This window comes from Lathamus discolor, chromosome 3 (genome assembly GCF_037157495.1).
Source record: "Lathamus discolor isolate bLatDis1 chromosome 3, bLatDis1.hap1, whole genome shotgun sequence".
In the NCBI taxonomy this organism is placed as follows: Eukaryota; Metazoa; Chordata; class Aves; order Psittaciformes; family Psittacidae; genus Lathamus; species Lathamus discolor.
This window is the reverse complement of record NC_088886.1, coordinates 55427094-55449484: the sequence shown is the minus strand read 5'-3', so window position 1 is coordinate 55449484 and position 22391 is coordinate 55427094. Positions and strand designations below refer to the sequence as shown.

Below are 22391 nucleotides of genomic sequence, written 5' to 3'. Positions count from 1 at the left end.
CCCATATAAAATTGGAAAACATGAAAAATAGTCAAATATTCTCAGTAACACAACAAGGTGGAATGGCTTTAAACTGAAAGAGTGTGTGTTTAGATTAGATATGAGGAAGAAGTTCTTTACCATGAGGGTGGTGATGCACTGGAACAGGTTGCCCAGAGAAGTTGTGGCTGCCTCATCCCTGGCAGTGTTCAAGGCCAAGTTGGATGGCGCTTGGAGCAACCTGGTCTAGTGAAAGGTGTTGCTGCCCATGACAGTGGGGTTGGAACTGGTTGAGCTTTAAGGTCCCTTTCAACCCAAATTATTCTGTGATTCTATGATGTTGGTTATTCAGCATTAGTCCCAATTTAATTTATTATTCAGTCTTTACTTTTAGTAGTAAATTTTCAATATTCAACAGTCGCGAAAGAAAATGCCAGTCCATTCATAGATATCTACTTTCTGCTTTAAGAAATATAATTGTTCGAATTGGTTTAGTCCAGGTAATTTGTATAAAACATTTTTGACATAGTACTACCCTTTTCAGTGATGGATGACCAAGTGTCAATATATCTATAAGGTACCATGATACTGCTAGTTTGATATTCTGCCATTGTTCTATAAAAAGGGAAAGAACTACTTGTATTCTGCATGAGAATTGAGGTTTTTTTAAAGCTCTGTATTCATAAATTAGTGAAATCCTGGTCTTATGGAATCCAACAGAAACATTTTCATTATCTTAACTGAGACAAAACATTCATCCCACATGCAGAATCTCTGTATAAATCAGGGAAGTTTAATCTTCCATTCACAGAATTAAGTCTCAGTCCCTGAGAGGGAATAGAGGCAGTAACAGTATAAACAGCACGCACATTAATTCTTAATTATTCCTTCAAAACTTACAGCTGCTGTCCGGTCCACCTCACAGCGGCTACTCAGAATGAAACACGCTTCTGCATCATCCATTCTAGAAGAGGGGAAACAAGCCTGTTACTTACCAACAAAATACTATGTGTATCTTGTGTTTTACAGTTTATAGTCTTGTATGCTTATCTGAATAGAATATGAAGTTTAGTCTATCCTTTCTCATGCATTGTCACTAAATGTGAGTAGCAGGTACCCTGTGCACTAACTCATGGTATACCAGTACTTCCTGACTAGGTTCTAGGATATGTACTTTCCCTGGTGGCAGTAGAAGCTGTGCAAAAATAATAAAATCAGAGTGGCCTTAAATACACTTAATTTGCAAAATAAGTATTTATTTGTCATAAGTATGAAAGGTAAATAAATAGCACCAGTCTGCATAGTGTGCAATGTTCAGGCTACTGATAAAAATGAATGACAGGAGGCAGATAATACAGACTTGTCTTGCCTAGTGTTAGCAGAAAGATGGGTAGATATACTAGACTAATGTATTTGGGGTACATAACAAACATTTTTGAGTATGTATTAAATGAATTAGTTATTTTCAGTTCATGGTCTCTATGAGAACTTTTAATGCCTAATTGCTCCTTAGTGAATAAAACTGGTCATGTAATAAAAAGAGTAGTGATAGAAGTGTGGAGAAAAACTGTCTGAAGGTTTAATCAAAGTTTGTTTTTCTTCTTTTGCCTCAAATCTTGATATCCTCCAGTGAATCCTACTTCCCTTGGTTGAATCTTACTTGGTTGACCTCCTTTGGAAGACAGGACTTTCCGGGCAAAGAGAAACAATGACTGAGTTTCCTGGGCAGGGAAAAAGTGAAACAGAAGCTGGGGAAAATGAAAAGGCAATTCACTGCCAGTTACACCAACTCCATTCTTGAGTCTGGAATGGGACCTGAGATTCCTATATCTTTGGTTTCTTTGTTGCTAGAAAACGGAGTTGGTGGTTGTTAGTAACAGTTTAGGCCAACTGGACCCTAGGCTTAGACTGAAGGTCCATTTTTTTTAGACATTGTACAAACACAGAACAAAAAGTCCTTACCAGATAAGATCTAAGTGGCATGACAAAATACAACAAAAGTATATGCAAACACGGGAAATGGAAAGATATGGTATGACAATGCCTGAATATAAAAAATGAATATAAAAATTTAAAAAAAAGTAGAAAATGGTCTCACTAGATATCAGAGTAGAGAATCAACTGAAGAGAGAATGTGATGGAGAATACAGGCATTACTTTACAGATACTTCTGAGAAATTCATCCTAGATTGAAGGGACAGCATGGTTGAAATCACAGTGGGACTTGTAAATCTGTTGTATGTGTGAAAGAGAGTGGCATTATAGACTTACTAGGTTACCTCTCAGAACTGGGAGTTGCAGGCTAAGAATAAAGAGTTACTCCTTGAAGTAATAAAGAAGGGTAAGCCAGGGAAGGACTGCAGTGAGGGAAAGTGATATACTACATAAATAATATTTCCAGAGCCTTCTGAAAAACAGGGTTTGGGGATCTGAGATTATAAATGTCAAGACTATAAATATAATTTTAAGTGGGGCAAAAATGAGAGCTTGTGTGGGAAAACACAAGATGCAGGCTCTGTCTACATAGGATGCTCTGTGGTGTTATTCCAAGCTTATGATCCACAGTAGGATACTGGTTTTATTTTGCTAGCAAAAATTAAGATCTGTGTGCAGCTAAACCAAAGTTGGTGAATAGATATCCGTAATGAGATGTCAGATAGCTTAGCCAACCTCTTAGGGTTTGACTGTAGAAATAGAGATTATATTTGTGTGTTTTGTGGGAGATTATTCAGAGAAAATATAAAGAAAAGAGATAAAGTCAGATCATTGTAGATTCCACATAGGCACATAGAGGTAAGAAAACAGCAGAAGCCTCAAACCATTAACGTACTTGAAAAGGAAAAAATAATTGTAATAAAGGCAAATAAATATATCCAAAAGAGTAATGTCAAATGTAGCTGATGTGAAGAAGAAGTGGGGCCAAGGCACTTCTGAGTGCTGATTAGGAAGAAATCATGGGAGCTGTAGGAGTAGTTTCAGCTAAGCATGGGAGCTGAACTGGGGGAGACAAGGACTTTATCAAACTTGTAGGAAAGAAAATTCAGTGAAATTAGATGGGATTTTGATGAGAGCTGAAGTGGTAACTGGAGTGACTATATATAGGTGACTTTGTAAGAAAATGAAATTTCACGTGAATATATTCACATTTTCCCCCCACTGTTTTTTTTTGTAACTGTTTGAATAATTTCAGAACAGATGACAAGGATAATAACCCAAGATTAACATCTATGTATGCCATGAATTTAGTTAATAGAAACACCACTAACATCTGTATTAAAAAATTAAGGACAACCCAGAGTATCCTTATGAGAAGAGTATTATTTATGTCCTAACGACTGAAAAAGCTTTTACAATTACACCATTTTTATGTGCTGGAAAACTGAACCTGAGATGAAAAAACCCAAGAGTTCCACTGCTTGAGGGTGGCAGAAATTAAAGCGACCTTATATATTGCAAAGAAATTTATGAAAGGAAAAAGTATAAGGCAAAGAGTGGACAAGAAAAGGATTAAGAAGATTTATGGATAGTTCACTAAAAAAAGTAGAGAGAGGAAAAAATATTTAAAGTCATAACAGATCATGGGAGAAAGCTGCTGGGGAAAGAAATCAAGCATGGTAGTGTTAACTTGCTTTCTAGTGCTAGTCTGCATGGAAAATGAGAGCTGTTTTTATCAGTTCCAATGTTGTTTCAACTGCTGAAGTAGTGATAATGTTTCCAGTCATGCTGATGAACAATATAAGTTTCAGAGTGATACATCATGACAGAATTCATTCTGTTTTTTTGTTGAAGCTGGGCATGTGAACACAGTTCAGAGAACACCAAGAATTTGCAAAGTGACACCCTCAAAGGTAGGAAGTAAGAATGAATATCAGTTTCGTAAACTCAAAGTGTGTACTAGGGCATATAATGAAAAACACAATCTTAGTTAACTACTTACTACTTATTGGAGTCAGACAACTTTTGGTATTTTACATTTTGTTGTGACCTTTATCATGTTATTTTGATACCGTATTTCTCTAATATGTATGACATTTTGATAATGAGACGCTTCTTAGGTTTGGGGTTTCTTTATAGTAACCATTGTTTTATTTATTAGAAGAAGTTTACCATGTGCCTTGTTATCTTCTCAGTTATTAAGTTTTCATTAAAAAAAATACAGGAAACATCTTAGGTACTGGGTTGAATTTCATATTAAATTTTCTATTAAATTCCCACTATGCTTCTTCCCTCAGGAGAGGTTGAAAATTATTCTATGACAGGTACATTCAATTACATGTTCTGCAGCAAAAAGCACAGCTCCACGGTTGACTACCTTCAGGTTAGTATAAGTTAAATTCTTTATGGAACAGCCTAATTGTTCTGCTTCTAATGTGTAGAACAAATGCCAGCTACATCCCCACGTAGATTTCTTTTTGAAATCAGCAAGAAAGCAAAAAGAGGAACCTCTCTGTACATAAAAATCCCTAATTCTGAAAAAAGCTTTTATTATAAAAAAAAAGCTAAATTTTTATTATAAAAGAAAGCTAAATTTACTTCAAATTTTAATTTTTTTTTTTCATTGGCAAAAATCTGAGAAGATAAAAATGCTCACTAGACTTCTCACAGATTAGATCCTTGAAATAACTCCCCTGGGGTAAAGAAGACTGAATGACACAAATAGTCAACCTTAATTTAGGTATCTATATTAGCTGCTTCTTATAAAGAGCAATGCATGTAAGTCAAATCAGTTATCTGCTAAAAATCACCTTTCTCTTTGGAGAGCTTAAAGAGACAACCCACCTACATGAATTCCACTGTGAATTCCTTCACACCTTCAAGTGATTGAGCAATGTGGGGGGGAAGCAAGTGTGTTTGACTGATGTGTTTTGATTAATGTCATTCACTGTTAACTGCCAGAGAGGATTTTTTAGAAGTGGTGGAAGTATGTGGTGAGAGGAAGGCCCTGAAAGAAGAGTATATGGAGGTATAGTAGAGTAGTTGCTTACACTAACAGGCTGAACGTGGGAAGGAAACAAAACTCTGCAACGGGTTCAAAGTGTGATAATTATTTTTGTTTGCTTTTTTTCCCCTCTTCAGCTGGTCAGGACAACTACCATCACATTTACTATTTTTGCTGAAGGAAGAGAAATAAATTCTATCATTAGTGGCAGATTTGGAATTTTCTGAGCTGCTTTCTCAGAAGAAATCACAGGCACTCTGTTTCAATACTTTTAAAAACTGAGACCATAAAAAAAGTGAGGTAGAATTTTGTCTAATTAAAGAGCTTTAAAAATATTTGTTCCTTGAAAAATTTCAGATAGTAAGAAAAACAAATTATATCAGAGCCTTGCTTTCTACATACACATGCTTTTCTTCTAGCACAGCTTTTGTGGTTTTTTGTCAAAATTATTTATCAAACAGTATGAGTGAAACAAAAGTAAAAAAACAATATTGGTCAATATTTGCCTACTTAGCTCTCAACAGGTCTTGATCTTTTAGTGCTGAGCCTTGCAGATAGATAACTCTTTGGGACCACATTGGGATTTGTAATACCCTTCGGACCTGAGCATCCATCTCAGTAGGACACAAAATAACGACATAATAGTCCTGTCAAAAACATAAGGGGGAATAGTCATGTTATTTTATTATGTTACTATTTATTGTTGCTAGAGAATGAGTTGACAGAGACCCAGGGTGTCAGAAGGGTCTCTGATAATTCTCAAATGTAATTGACAATAGCTATTTGAATACATGTATTTAAAATAATTTATTCTTTAATAAAACTGTCTGGACAACTGTCAACTGCTCACGTAAGACTCCAGAGTGGTTAACTGAAGCACATTTAGAAACATTTTTGTTTCCATTTGAGCATAATTTAGTTTTCTTTATAGAGACAGTTTATATTTCTGTCATTCTAGCTGGAAAACGTAGGAACTTTTCAATGATTAAAATGGAATTGTCTTCCCCCAAATTTTTTCCTCTGCATTAAGGGGTAGATCCAAACTCTTTGTTTCCCGTACAACAAACAGTCCTTGTTAGGAAAAGCACAGTTGCTCTCAACTATACAAGCGTGTACATAGAAAAAGGAGACAAAAATGGAACGTGAGGGGAGAGACTGAGAGCTTAGGACAGGCTTGTCATAGAAGCCTTCCTTAGCACACATAGACTTGAAGAAAGCTTAGCGCTTAAGAGATCCTGTGCGTTATCTGTGTCCTTCAGCTTTGTGTTTCAGCTGTGGCGAAAATTTATGTAACATTTTTAATGCTACATAAGTAGTATTAGGACATTCCTTCTTTGTCTCCAGTGTATCACAGAACCTAACTCATTCTTCAGAATAGTTAACTAAGTTTTGGATTTTAATTTGTGTTTGCATCTATGAAGAACTGGATTTCTTCGTGCATTTGCTTATGCCTTTTACTAGGTAATTATTTTGGGGAATATTTTGGATTTGGGATTTGTCAAATTGGTGCTGAGCAATTTGAGAATTGTATTTTTGTGATTTTCTTGCACTATTTAATGAAGCATGGTACCACAGGTAACTTCATAAAAAAGAGAAGATTTAGTGGAAGAAATGGTCTGTAGCAAAAATAATGATAATGCATCCAAATGGCTATCTCATGTAAATAAGCTTTTATATGAGCAAAAAGTCATATGACAGGTTTGTATTAGCTAGGGAATATATGTACACTAAGAAACTCTCTTGCGTGTAGTCTTTCAAGGCCTTTGTCCTTTAAAATACATCTATTTATTTCTTAATTTCCACAATTCCAAAAGTATCTAATCTTCTTACCTCTGGCAAAAACCAAAGCAAAATGTAAAGACTAAAAGATGCTTTGACTTGCGAGGGAGTATTGGATCCAGTCCCAAAACAACAGGAAAAAATAATTACTTTTCATTTATTTTCTATTTTGGGGTAGAATATAAGGAATTTGCATGGAAATATCTGTTTCTACAAGGACTGGCATAATTCAACAAGACAGTAATTCTATTTATTTAGTCTATTTACCTCAATTTAAAATTAATGTCTCCATACTTTGTATCAGGTTCTTTTTGCAATTATAGATTCCCAATTCAATCAGCTATTCCCAAATTCAGTTTTACAAATTAGAAACTATTTCAGAAGGCTGTCCTGAAAATCACTGGTTTGAGTTAATCTCTTCTTTTTTTTTTTTTTTTTTTTTTTTCACTGTAAGTACCTGCAATCTGGGGTGAGCATAGAATTCATTTAAGAAATCCATAAGTAAGTCGATCTTCAGAGAGCTAACACAGAGCACAACATGTTTTTCCGTCTGAGCTCTGTGTCGACTGTAGTTACCACCGGACTTTTGTCTCTCCATCCACAAATATGCCAGCTGTTCAAACTGCAAGAGATGCCAATTGTCAGTGCAATACAGACAAGCAGATGTGCAGTACAACTGTATCATGACTTAACAATGTTGCATCGATCATCTCATGCCTCTACGAAAAGCTGCTCTTAGCCTACAATGTCTTTTTCTTTGTAAAATGGTCTCTAGTATGTGGGTGAGATGAATAATAGGGTGATTAAAAAACATGCAGAAGAGCTACTCTACCACACACAAAACTGGGGTAAATCCATTAAAATACCATGGGATTACAGCAAATCTCAAGATTTTAGAAAAGAATGAAGGCTGTACCTTATTCTTTTATGTAGGTTATACCCTGAACTCTCTTTTTTCAGCACCATGTGACATAAATGCTTCCCTCAAAAGAAAAGTTAAATTTTCACCTACTTAAATGTATACTGTGGGTACAGATACTCACATAGAATCACCATTTTACTTAGTTTGGCCACTAACTCTTCCCAGATACTTTAAATTGTTCTTAAGGTGACCTTCTGTATATTCTCTTATTTGTTTTATAAAACTAGATATAACTTAAATACACAGCAGCTGTTAATACAGCAAATTGCCATTGCCAGCTGAACAACAGAAACAAGCCAACAGTAAATACTGTTCTACTAATCTGGATCCTTTAAAGGGAATATTCTCAGTGTCATGGTAATAATCTGTAATAAAACATACAAACACTATTTCAAATTGTATTGTAAGCAATATACATTTAATGCTAAGCTTGATTTAACTATGTATGTGTGATAGATGCTTTTTCTCATCCACATTCAACTGATGGGGAGACTGAATCATGAGTAATGATTTAATATCATAGGACAAAAGCTCAGGAGAGAATGACTCCCACATATTCTGTGCATGGCAAACTATACAAAGCCCCGTTATCATAACAAAGCTATAAAATAAAGTAGCTAATAATAGGTAAATTTATGTGAAAGGGCAATAGATTCCAGGGTTTTTTACTGGTAATGCAGAGCTTTTATACCTGAAGTGTATATCGGAACTACCTGAAAGATGAAAGTTATATTTTCTAGGAAATTCCAAATTTCTTAGAGGGTATTTTAGTTTTCAATAGAATATATATTTTACTAAATTCCCATTGAGTGGGAATGTAATTGTGTTAGTGCATATGTCTGCATATGCATACATTAAAAATTTAGTTATAATTAAAATCTTCAAATAATTTCAAGAAAATTAACACACAAAGTTTGAGCTTCCAGTCTTTCAGGTCCTCCGTGTTGTCTGCTCACAGTGAGCTTTAGTTCACTGTCAAAGAAGCAGAGTCTGGAAACCATGGCTGTGTAGGAAAAATTTGGAGCTTCATGGTTGGCAGGTCCACTATAAGCTTTAATAAGCGTGCACAGTGTCTCCCCCATCCCCTTTTTTGTGGCATGAAGTCTGGGTGGTGACCAAGTGTGGAACATTTAACAACTCGGCAGGGCTTCCCATGTAATTTCAGGGTTTCTGTCACCAAGCCTCACCTAATGAGCTTGGAAATGTCTGGTATGAATGTAATGAAACTGGTTGACTCCTTGAAATACTTGGATTTTCATAAATCTGCCTTTTCCTGTTGAAACTGTCGGAAGTCCTAAACTTAAGTAGGCATGAAAAATTCCTGTCTGTTCTGTTGGCTCTGTGTGTGTGTTGTACCGACATACACAGCTGTGAACCCAATTTGCTTGAGTTGCAGATTTAATGAGATTTTTTTCATGTTAGCACTGAGCTGTAAGAGTAAGAGAGGAAGTGGAGAGAACCACGATTAGAAACAGGGAGAGCCTGCAGAGGAAATGCTATGCTCATAATGAAAGTGCTGGCTACTGTTGTTTTGGGGTATTGTTTTTTGTTGAAGTGCTTCATTAATAACAAACCCATATTTTAGGATGAAGGAAGGGCTCTGTGGTACATGACAGAAATGTTTCGCCAGCACTTGAAAACTATTATTAGTGCTCTGTTTTATAGCATAAAGGTATACTATAGGAGAACAGACAAAGGAAATAGGAAAGAAAAGAAAGACACAGAACAGGAGGTGCAGAAGATAGTTATTTTTTCTGACATTATATATGCAATAATAATAGTAGTAACAATAAATTATTTGTTATTATTCTTTTGTTTTAAAAAACAATTCTAAAGAGTAAAAAAAATATCCACATTTACCTGTATGGGCAACACCACAAGAGCAACACAGATCATAATGACAACAAGCAGCTTTGAAGGCCATATCTTGGGTGTAACATCCCCAAAGCCCACAGTGGAAAATGTCACTATGCAGAAATAAAGGGAGTCAAAGAGAGTCAACCTGTTTCCTGCTCGTTCCAGATGCTGAATTCCACAAATACTATGTAGAAAAGAATGAATAAAGACATGAAAAATAAGAACTGTACTTAGGGTGAGTTCAACTTTGATCATATACGAAGAGCACTAGTTATTTTCAGAACCCATGAATTGCTCAGCAAGGACATTTTTCCCAAAGAAGAGTAAAAATTAGTAGCAAACCAGAAGTGTTATTAATATAATTATCAAATGTCATTTGTAATGAAAGAAAGCAATTTTTTAATTATTTCAATAGCATAGTTACAACTTTGTTGCTAGGGTTTGCTTGGTGGCTGTTGTGAGGGAGAGGTGGTATACAGAACACCATGAATTGATGCAATTCCTTTCTAAACCAGAACACAACAGATGGTATATAGTTGCCACCATTCAGAATTTTTTATAAACATCTTCTAACTTTTTTTAGGGAGAGCTTGCTGGTATGGCCAAGAAAGCATACACACTGCTTTCTTTAAATCTGTTCCTCTCTATGTTAGCTTCTATCTCTTTCTGTGGCAAGAGTTACTAGCATGAACTAGTTATGAGAGTATGTGTTGCATACTAGAAGGATAATGTTGGTATAAATAGGTACTGACTGTCTAGAATAAACTGAATGTGAGCATTGCAGGCTATCAAATTGTCAGAGGAATAAGTATCGAGGGTCAGCCTTCAAGCAGAAAGTGGAAGATGCCAACGGGTACAAAGATTCTGCTTGCTAAAAGTACAGAATAAAAATGTAAGGCTTCGTTGTCTTTGATCACAGAATTAATTAAGTTCATTTCTTCCAGTCACACATTCCCGTGAACAAGTAAGTGGTAGCCCAGGTTAATTGCTAATTATTTCTCTTGTAACCTGCATGATGTGCTTTTGGTTTTGGGAAGTAGCAGAATCTGTCTACAGGTCTAAGCGCTATTTCATATGTTGCAGATTTTAAAAATACTTCAGTAAATAGGATAATAATATTTCAATTAAGAGCTTCCCAAACTTAAAATATGACCACCCTTAATGCAGTAGAATTACTTGGTTCAGATTAGGCTTTTAAATTAAATTCACTTATATGAAGAAAATAGATTTGTGAACCACTCTGAACGGTGCAGCGGAATGATTTCTTCACAGAGAATTAAGAGAAATAATTGATACATAATATCTTGTTCTTTAGTAATTATTCTAGAACACGCCAAAAAATTATTTCTCCATGCATGGTATCCAGATGGTAATAGTCACTCATTAATACCCTCCATGGTAAGATCTTTGCATCACCAGGGAGACCCTGTGTTTATAACAGCTTGAGCAGTTGTTCTTCTGTTCTCTCTTCTGTTCTCCAAAAATAATTTAGCTGTAGGCAGTGGCATTTCCAGAACATATGGATCAAATTCCCAGTTTCCTTTTCACAGTTCTAGCATTTGTAGTTTTCACACATCTCAAAATGTTCTAAAAAGGGTGGAGTTTTTCCCCGTTGTTTGCATAAGTTAGATACTTCAGTCAGAAGTGATAATTTTATATTCCTATCCAATTTGTCCCACATTTTTCACTGGAGTTGTAATCTAGATCATCCATAATTGCGCTATGTTTCCAGTTTGGGGAGGGGGTGGGGTTGTTTGGTTTTGGGTGTTTTGTGGGTTTTTTTGCTTCTTTGTTTGTTTCGGGGGTTTTGATTTTGGAGTTTTTTTGGGGGGTGGAAAGGGTTGTGGTGGGGTTTTTTGTTCTGTTTTGTTTTGGGTTTTTGTTTAGTTTTTGTTTGTTTTGTTCTGTTGTGGTTTTTTTCTGGTGTTCTTTTTTTTGTTTGATTTTTTGGTGGGATTTCTTTTTTTTTTTTTTTTTTTTTTTTTTACAAAAACTACATTTTTTGGCCCTGAAAATATTAACAGCAGAACTGTAAGGAATTATACTAATTAAGCTTTCTTTTGGTCTCAGACAAGGAAGTTTTCCAGCTAACTAATTTTCCAGTGTTCATTTGAAATAATGGAGTATACTGCGGAGGCATCCAAGTATGGAAAAAGAAGCTATCTTAATACTGTTATGCATGTAAGTTATATGTAATTTTAAAAGCAGAATGGTGATGGATTTTTAATTCTTCGTTGTTATTTTTCCTGATGACCTTAGTTAATTTTCTTCTCTTTGGTTGCATGCATCTCTAAAACACATAACCTTGACTTCAGAAATTAAGGTCACAAGGAGCAGGAAAGTAGCAATTACACTGAACCACTGATATGTCTCCGACATAAGAGGACTATTACACCACTCTGCTAAGTGTGTTAAATATCTGCAGATGGGTTGTATTGAAGCAGAATGCATGATTATGTCATTGGTAAGAATATATTTTTTCTGAAGGTGATGCTTGTGAAATGACTTAGTATTTGTACATGCAAAAGGGTCAATTTTACCATTTGTATTTGACAGGCTGGATTAAAATGTAAAATAAATCTAATATCATAGAGCTTTTTCAAATTTTCAAGGAATGAGAATTACTTCTCCACTTTTTGATCTTTTTTGTAAAACCTTAAAAATAGTTTGCTGGTAGGAAAACTCAAGCCTTGATGAAGGAGATAATTTCTTTCCTCCTGAGCTTTCTGTAGCCAGCCCACCCAATCATACTTTAGCTTAACTGAGATAAGTTAATATATCCTGAACCATTTCAGCCTTTTCTAAGTGAAGAGTAAAATTCCCACTGAATCTAGTGAGACCAGGATTCCAACAACTGTACTCCCTTATAGTCCTATATATTCCTATTCCTTGAAGCTGTCAAAATAATTTTGTGCCTGATCCAAAATGTTGTGGATTCAAGCTGTTTCTCATTGAACTCAGTGGGCATGAGCCAGAGCTTCTTAACAGCCTTTAAATCAGTAAGATATGGGAGCTATTTCCTCACTGCTGAAGCAGAAATTCAGCTCTTGAACAACTTGTTGAACAAATTAATTTCTTTCCTCAAAAATTACTTGCAGCTCATTTGCAGTTCAACCAAATGGCGCTTGAAGCCCTAACCCTGAAAATGAAAGAATGGTTACCAGGTCTTAATTTTATTGGTGTTTTGCTGCTCTGCCTCCTGTTTTTGATACAGCCAGAGATCACAAAACTGCAGAAAATCCTGACTTGCAAAGGACAACTTTATAGGAGTCTAATTACCAAATGAAATATTACCTCTTTAGCTCCTTCCCCAAGAATATTACACTTCAATCTCATCCCAAGTGCCTCTAAATAAGCATTACTCAGCATCTATACCATGTTCCTAGCTATTTGGGCTACCTGATTACATTGCATGGAGAATGCAATGGAAAAGTTATCAGCCATCCATGAAGCCAAGACCACATGAATTAGTTACTCCATTCCCCACAACTTACTGACATCTTTTAATACAACATAATTCTTTATATGAATAGTGGTATCAGATTCTTTTCTCTTGCAAATTAAGTGTTAGGCATTTTTTTTAAAAGATGCATAAACACTGCATGTACCAAACCAGACAGCATTATATTCTTGTCTGCTTTCTCATATTTCCTGACATAATGAAATATGCAGTAACTTGGACTTCCTCTTTTGGCTGTTTTAATATCATATGGTGGTATTTTTATCTCCTTGTTCTTGTTTGCTTCCTCTTTTTCTTTCATCCCATGAAGACACAATAATTTACTTGGTCATCCCTGGACAAACATAATAATTTCAAGCAGGAAAATACTGTTTGGCAAAGGCAATGTTCACAACAACTTGTTTTTATGGAGAAAATAAACCACTGTAACAATAAATACACAGAAAAAGCCTAATTAAAACACAGAGCCAAGTTTGGCACCTTCTATACCAATTCTGGTTTCCTGTAAATTCAGTAAGGTTGGTTTTTCATAGTGGATGTGAGTGAGCAGTTACAACAAAACCAAATTGGTTCAATAGAGGTGAGATTAAGTATCCCTAAAAAAACAGACAGAAATCCAAACCGTGGGTCTCCTAAAACACAAGTATTATCAGAAAATATATTACAAACTTACAGAGAACAGAAGTGTGATTTTTAAATCCTCTACTACCACTGCACTTGAAAAACAAAAAGTAAAGGTAGCAGCATGTAATATCTAGAGATTAGTCATGTTTACTTTAGGTATCATTTGAACTTCTGCGAGTGCAATCCCTGTTTTACTGGAAGTTTTCAGTTGAATTCCAGGAATCTTTGTTTGCTTGAGTATTTTATGTGCCAAAGCTAACTACTTTTCATGACCTACCTCCACATGTGGTACAGAAATACTGTAGAGTATAATAACCCCTGAGATTAAGTCAGATTTTTGCCATGCTGTGGAACATGCCATAGAACTGGACATAAAAAGAACCATTTGGAAAGCAGTTTGCAAGTACTGTACATTAACTATCCTTTTTAACAATCAGTTTATTATAATCTATTTTATACTGGTTTGTATTTTCATTTGTGTTTGCCAACTACATCTGACTTTCAGATTTTTCTAGAGAAAATTACTGTTTACAGGTACAACCTCTGGAGGTCTACAATAATTCGCCAGAGGCTGAAGCCAAAAGTAGAGCTGCTTAGTGTCTTCAGGATTAGGTAGCATAACAGCATTGTTTTCTTTGGACTTTAACATTGAGCTTCAACTTGTGTAATTACTTTTCTGTGTATTGAGTAGTTAGCTACAGGAACTAGCTAAAGAATATGTTGAAATCAATGGGGATTAATTTTATCAGGATCAGTGAGCTTCTGTGGTATAAGCTCAGCACTTCTATATTACAGAAGTTAGCATCTATATAGTCAGTCTATATATTAAGTGTTCCCAGTAGTTTCTCACCCCAAAACTCTTTAGTTTCCACATATCCTACCACTGAATGGTGATGTTAGAACAAATTTCAGACTAAATTATGATTTGATGGTTTTGTACTGCCAATTGCTGTTTGTGTTTTTAAACTTTTCTGATGCCACTGTCACAGGTTTGGGTTTTATTTCTGTCTGTAAGAAAAATTGGAATGAACCATCACTCAGCAAAATTGTGGATAGCCTATCAACTGTAGTAAATACCTATGGGTAAAACTCAAATACAGTGAAACACTGAAGAAGACAACCATGTTAACTTTCCAGGAAGTACATGGGCAGGGATGTGAGACATATAACTATAGCGGCTTTAACTCTCTGCTTAAGGAAATGAAGATTTGGAAGAGTTCACTCAAGATGTTTAAAGAAAATTCCTCAGTCTTTACACCAAAATAAAATGTGGCTATAGAACAGTTCCTACTCTTCATATTGGGAGGCATGTAATATCTCCAAGAAGTCTGATAAATGCATGGTCTTTTTTCCTGAAATTGGCAAAAGGTGCTCACTACTTGCCAAAGAATTAATGTTAAGATGGTGCCAGTCTTAAGTCCTTGAAATTAAAGTGATGTTAGAATGAAATTAGAGTGATGTTAGAAAACATCCTGCTTTGTACACAGGCAAAGTTTTTCACACTGGAAGCTGTCTCTGTGGGAAGTTCTGTCTTCCTTAGGGCACTAATGTAGAGTCAGGTGCAGATTTGTCCTATATTTTAAAATTCGACATTATTTGAAAAGCAATTCTCAGTGCTTAAAGAATGTAAACAGAACCATTAAATGCTGAATTTACACTTCACAAAACTCTGCCCTGATAAAACTGAAGTGACATAAAAATATTTTTCATTCACTTTATGAGATACGTATGGAAACGTTGTATGTTGATTTCTAAACAATAATACATGTCCTCTGAATTGTCATTATCTTCTTCCGATGACACACTACTGAGCTGTGTAGTCTGGTTCTACTAAAGGTGAAGATGTTGATAACCACCTTACCCAATGCCTAAAAGCCTAACGTTTTCTGACAGAACTTCTAATTCTTGTGTAAATAATAAAGAATAGGCAAAGAAAAGGAACAAGAGATGATAAGAAACTGCAGCATGTAAAGGAGTGAAGGGACAATTAGAAAATACTCTGACCAATAATAAAATGTCTGTCCTGTCCAAACACCCTGAAATTGAGGTTTGAAGTTGCTAAAAACCAAATGCTCCAGTTTTCCCCAGCTCTGCAATGCTTTCTCAGGTCTTTTATGAAACCTAGGTTTTTTTTTTTTCTGAACATTTATCAGCAGAAAAGCATTTTTTTCATAAATAGTATTAATTTTTTTTTTAAGAAATAAATTACTAGTTTCAGTAGGCATGCAATTTCCAAAATGTTAAAATGACAAAATATATCATGTATAATATATCGAATTTAAGAATTACAATAAGAACTTCCAATTTACACCTTTCATTCCTTATGGAAGGTTTTAATGCCGTGGGAATAACTGAATTCCAGGATATAGAAATTACCTGTGTACAAGACAGTGAAAAGAATGAGGAGGACAAAATTTAGTAGCTCAGACAGTTTTCTTTCACTACATAGCAATCCCACAATGTCAGAAATTAATTCTGAATTTATCCTTCAGCTGGAAATGTCACCTTTTCCTGTATTCAAATTGTATCTTTATCCTAAGCGATGGTGCTTGTTGATACCATTATTGCTTACCCATAGTGTTTAAATAAGTAGTGACAGGACAAGGGTTAACGGGTTAAAACTTAAACAGGGGAAGTTTAGATTGGATATAAGGAGGAAATTCTTTCCTGTTAGGGTGGTGAGGCACTGGAATGGGTTGCCCAGGGAGGTTGTGAGTGCTCCATCCCTGGCAGTGTTCAAGGCCAGGTTGGATGAAGCCTTGGGTGACATGGTTTAGTGTGAGGTGTCCCTGCCCATGGCAGCGGGGTTGGAACTAGATGATCTTGAGGTCCTTTCCAACCCTAACTATTCTATGATTCTATGATTTTCCTTCCTTCAAAGATCAGTATTTGTATCTAATGGTTGCAAAAGCTCAACTTATAAAAATAAACTTCCACTAGTAAGCCATGTGACTTCCAGAAACTGCAGAACATCTTGTTAAGCAGAACAGGATATTGTGAAAGTACCAACTGTATATAGATATTTGTTGAAACTGAGTGAAAGCCTTTCTACTCCTGCTGCTGCGTTTTGTGAAATGAGAAGTGGAGCTGCAATAAGACAACTCTGGTCATTGAGACCGCCCAAGCAGAGTCCTGCTGTGGGCAGCATTCAGCTCAATGTATTTACATTAAAAAGTCTTTGCACACATCAATCTGTATGTCCAAAAAAAACCACCTGTATTTTTGTCTCCTTTCTGTCTGCCTCCAGATCTCTGATGGCATATGAAGTAAATCTTGGCCTTCCAACTTCAGTGCATCAATACTGTTGCAGCTAAGAGCCTTCTGGAGTCTGAGGTATCAGACCACTCACACAAGAAGTCAGTAACTATTCTGGAAATACCATCAGGTACTGTTCACACACTGGGCATTACAGAATTATGTGATATTACGTATTGATAATTTCTCAGGAAGAATAATTAAGCTGTTAATAGTTTTATGTGTTGTGCCGGAAAATTCAAATGCATGCTTCTAATTTAATACACCCGATACGTTTTGCAACGTCATGCTTTGTGTCTGAAACACTCTTAAGGGTGCAACAGTTGTTATGCAAAGCACCCATACTCCCTCGATCAAGTTGAATTAATGATTGAAAGATTCATTATCTGAATATTTGTTAAATGTGTATAAGAAGCAACTCATCCAGCGTGTGTGAATCAGGATAGGAATTGGAGACACAGGTATTGATTGTGACCAAATATACATATATTTCATTTCCTAGTGACAGAATGTAGTCCACAGTTACCATAAATATAAGAACTTTCATTAATTTTCACTAAAAATGAAGAAAACCTAAAAAATGCAAACTGCCTCTAGGACTGTCTGAGCCTAAGTCTGTTTTGAGGTAACTCGAAACCAAACTGACCGAAACCAGGACACTCATGGAAAATTTTATTCAATTTCCAAAGCCTGGTATTATACCACTACCTCTGTCTGAGTTGTTTAATTATCTACTTGACAGATTTTAAACATGCTAAACTTGGATTTTAATAATCAGCTTTGTAAAAGGAAAAAAGCCCCCAAACCCCACCAACCGAACAAGCAAACAAAAACTCTCAAGTTGCATGCATAAATTTTCTAAAAGGACCCAAAAATGGCCAATATCCATACTGGATTAGGCAAAAAGCTCCTCTAATTCAATGTCCTGCTGTACTGCGAAAAGTAATAGATTTTTAATGAAAGAATAAACAAAATCAGAATGGAAAGATTCTCCCCTGACATACTCTGCCTGCATTAGAAGACCTTGTAATAATAATCCAGTAAGCACATGTTAGTTGTGGTCCAAGAGCACACATTTTCTCTCAAGGAGCATGAATCAGCAATATGTCTATCCTAGCCTAGGCACACTTCAGTCTCATTACAAACATTTATTTGTTGTAAACAAGCTTGCAGTTCCTGTCCTTGACGTACTCAAATGTTTACATGTATTCTGTATCAAAGCTGCCTACAGTAAGAGTGTTTCCAAACCACACTGAAATGTGTAGTATCTTTCAATACCTGGAAAATCCTAAATGTCAGTATTCCCTTATGGCATCTTATTAGGTTTGAGCAGCTTCTTTTGTGCATCTTTGGTGGTAAAACACCTTAGCTTCAGTCTATTCAGATAGTTTGTCTGCACCATATCTAGTTTGCTACAGTTTTGATTCACATATAAGGTAGGCCATGGAATTAAATAAACGTTTAGGAAAACAGTTGATTCAGTACAGTTTTACAGACACTCAAGACGGGATCAGTCTTAGATGATTTATAACCTTACAACCATTACAGTGTTACGGTGTAGTATAAGCTACTGATAAAACAATTTTGTTTGTTTTCAATCTAACTCAAGTTATATTGCATTTTAAAGATAAATGGATTTTATTGTTAATATTAATTTTGATTTATATTATTCTCAAACCCTGACAACTTTCCTTTTCCTAGTTCCTTCCTTTTAGGACAGGATTTTGTGGAATAGGGTTTTGGAATTTTCCTCCTAGTTTTCCTTCAGTTCTGGTGGTCAAAACTCACTCCTTATCAGATTTTACTTTTTCATCTGATTCTCAAGGGTATTCCTCATGAATTTTCCTTACACTTCCATCCATTTTTACATCTCTTTGACAGCCTCTTATTTGTTTGCATCTTGAGTGCACCTCTTTTTTCCTGTTCTTTTATTGCTGCTATTAAAACAACTGCTTCAGAACAAGCCAAATTACTTTCCTTCAGTTGCAAAATTTTCTTATTATTAGCACTTTAAACAAAAAGTAATTTCTCAGGAATTTATAGGGAAGTAATATTCAGGAAGAATGGTCTTTCCTGCACTGTGAAACAGTGAAACACTTTCCTTCTGTGAAACTCAGACCAATAGTAATGCAGGTTAGAGTCATCTAAAACCTGATTCATAGCAGTTACTGCTTGTTCCCCATAGGCATGAAGGGTACTGCCCTTTGGAAAGCGCACAGGTAGAATTTTTCTTTCCAGCTTAAATTTCCATAAAATGTATGTTCTGTTGCAGTTACACCCAAGCCCTGTCAGAAGTGAATTTTACTTGCAGACACTGAAGAAACTCATTTCTGCTTGCCTTATTTATATCTTACTCGTAATCTTTTAATATGCTCTCACAGCCAGTCCTCGCTGTCTGCATTAAGCTTCTGTTTTTCCCAGAAATTTTAACTTACATTTGTTTTCATCATCAATTACCTAAGAGGACTCCACAGTATAATGGTAATGATCACAGACTTCATCATCAGAAGGCATGGAAAACAAAGACTGATATCAGAAAGCTGACTTTTTCTGATCCAGAACGTAGGCTCTGAGGTCCCCTTGAATCCACCTTGAAGGTGGCTCTGAGGCCACCTCACAAATTCTACCCTTTTCATTCCAGGTCCTGCAAGTCTAGCTTGCAGAGGGATTATTACATATACCAGTATGTGATGTATAACCAAAGCAAGAAAAACTAGCCACAGAATACCATTTACTAGGAACAGCTTTTCATGTGTTTACTGAGCTGATGAATTCTTTTATTAGGCACCCAAAAGGGAGAAAAAGCACTTCTTGGGAAAAACAGTAGAATATGCATTTTAAAGACTAAAGGGTGAATAAATAGAAGACATAGACATGTAGGCTAGAAACTGATTAGAATTATCTGTTTCTTATGGCAGCTGCTTGTTGTGCTTTAGATAATCTTTCTGAGAACAAAGGAGAGAGGTTTGCAGCTATGAAGAGGAGACAGATGGAATATGATGGACTTACTTGAACATTTTGAGATGCCCAAATGAAGACCACTATGCAATGCTACAATTATGTAGGAACAGAGAGATAGAAATCTGTTTTACTCCTTCTATTGCATAATGTTTACACTTACAACAAGGAGTTTATTCTGCAGATGAATATTTATAGATCAGTGAATGCAAAAGCTTTCTGACAACCTAGATGAGTATGTAATCTGTTCCCTTTTGGATTTTATTACTGCATTGTTATTTACTTCTTAAGTAGATGTTTCTCTTTTTATGAACTAAAGATGATATTTTATATAACTGTTCAAGATGCTGAATATAAGCATATTCTCTAGGATTTTTAATAATATTGAAAGTATCAGTGAAAATAACACTGCATATTATTGAAATGATAAGGTTGTGCTGTTTCAAAATATTGTAACACCCTTATGTTTATAAAATGAAGCAGACAGGCTTGTTCTCCAAGTCACAAGCTAGATGGACATACCTGGTTTCTGAATCTCTGGATGTTGGATAAAACACCTTTATGGGTGGGAAGTTTAGGTAATGGGAAACTTCCTATGGTTTTCCCTTCCAGAAAACTTAAATTTAGAAAAAGTGTTTAAGGTAAGGTAAAAGTGTTTAAGGCTGTAGTCAGATCACTTTTGGACGCTGGTGTACAATTTTCGCGTTTCAAGCTGGGCTGTGAAATCTTTGGTTCATCAGTGGTCTTTTCTCTGTTGTTATTATTATGAGTGTTACCCTTCAATATTGCTGCCACTGTGTGCACAAATATGGCATCATTTAAACTTTTCATATGCTGCATAGGTGTTGTCAGTGTTGGTACCTCTGCCAGTCACCTATACGGAAAAGAATAAAGGCCACTAGTTACTGTCAAAGGTGTAACATCCTTGCAACATCGGAAACTATTTCTTTGATTCCTCTCAGTCTGGGTACTGTCATCATGTTCCGTATTTTTATGGAGTACTCTTGAGATTGTGAGGGATAGTGACAAGGGATGGACTGATTATTAAATGGGAGGATGACAGCAGTCTCAGCAACAATGGTGAAAAATTCTGACCAGTAATTACACAGATACCGCTGCAGGTTGCCAGTAGGGTTTGCTGGATTTGGGCACCAAAAGTAAATCCTATAAGTGTGCATTTCTATTAGTATGTCAATTCAGCTGCTACATTCTGTATTCTCTTAAGAAAGATTGTCCAAACAGCCAGCGAGCAGAACGGAAGCATACACTCTGTTGCTGCTTTATAAGGGTAGTGTCTGTCAAGCTGGTTAAATGAGTGGCCGTATGGGCAGTCTCAAGACAACTACACTGACGTCCAGCCTCTGTCTGTTTAGAACATTATCTGTAGGCTCATGATGAGTAGAAGTTTGCTGAAAAGAGTAGTACAAGATCCAAAGGACTGTATGGAAGCTGCAATGGAGCTAAGAAAACCAGAAGAATGCATGCAATTACAGGAGACCGTTCTGTACTGGACAGATTTAAATAGCCTCATCCCTTTTCAACCTCATTATACTCCTTTTATAATATATTAGTAAACATACTGCTTTGTTGCAGAATGTAATTATGACTGTATTTTGTGCCCAAAGGAACTGGAAATTTGGTTTCAAGCCTGTTGTTAAGTTTTCAGTCTGCAAAGCCCACCCATGGTTTCTACTTAAATGCTTACTAAATGAACACTAATTTCTTTTTTCTTATTGCTGTGACTCAGGCCCTCCACTGTAATATACAGTATATACAATTTCTCATTTATATTGCCAAAATTTAGAACTTACATAAGCATAAAAAAAGGAGTTTGTTTTTTTTTTTTTTTTGCGAAGAATAGGAGCACATATTCAACTTTAAGCTTAAATTTGAGTTATCTTAGAAGTATATGGCTAGATATTTCACTGAGGTTGAGAGATAACAAAAAACCAATATAAATTGCTATTTTTAACCTATTTTAGAAGAAGGCTTTTATTGCCAATGGAAATACAGACCCCATTAATTGAAGTCCTGCTTTTTTGGATTATACCCTAAAGGTTCTTTATGTACATCATTTCTCCTTTTCAGGGGAGAGGGAGAATGGAAAGCAGTACCTGCTAATAGTGCTAGGAATAAAAATTTATTAAGGCTCAGACACCGTTTAGAGATTAATCTTTAACACTCTTTGACATCAAGTTGACATTTAATGGTTGTGACTATTAAATAGTTGTACCTGTATGTTTTGGTAAAGACTTTTGTGGAAGTCCACAAGCAATTATCAGAGATTGAGTTTACAGGCAACATTTTCATAATGAATCATACATTTAATTCTCTACTTTCTTTATTTAAGCTCACTAAGTGATTTTGGCATGTGACAGCTCCGGCATGGGGCCTCTACTGCTAATGAAAAGAATACTGCAAATAGGTGAGTTGGAGGAATCCATGGATATTAAACTTTTACATGTATTAGTTTATCACTCAAATGTGATACTGTGTTTGGATGACTGAGCCTCTAGTCCTCACCTGTTTGAAAAACATGTCTAAATGCTGCAGTGAGTTCTAGTGGAATAGCAAGCATACAGAAGACAAAAATGAGAATTTTTTTCTTTTAAAATCCA

The 22391-nt window shown here is 35.7% G+C and overlaps 1 protein-coding gene across 9 annotated transcripts in view; it reads right to left on the bottom strand.

Annotated features, from left to right (window-relative positions):
• Positions 1-22391, bottom strand: part of KCNT2 (potassium sodium-activated channel subfamily T member 2) — a 136983-nt gene that overhangs the window by 51529 nt on the left and 63063 nt on the right. For all 9 annotated transcript variants that reach the window (XM_065675328.1, XM_065675326.1, XM_065675327.1 and 6 more), the window contains exons 10-13: positions 9480-9660; positions 7155-7319; positions 5429-5565; positions 880-943 (exon numbers count right to left, since the gene is read on the bottom strand). In XM_065675328.1, the coding sequence (XP_065531400.1) occupies positions 880-943; positions 5429-5565; positions 7155-7319; positions 9480-9660 (547 nt within the window). The remainder of the gene's footprint in view (positions 1-879; positions 944-5428; positions 5566-7154; positions 7320-9479; positions 9661-22391) is intronic.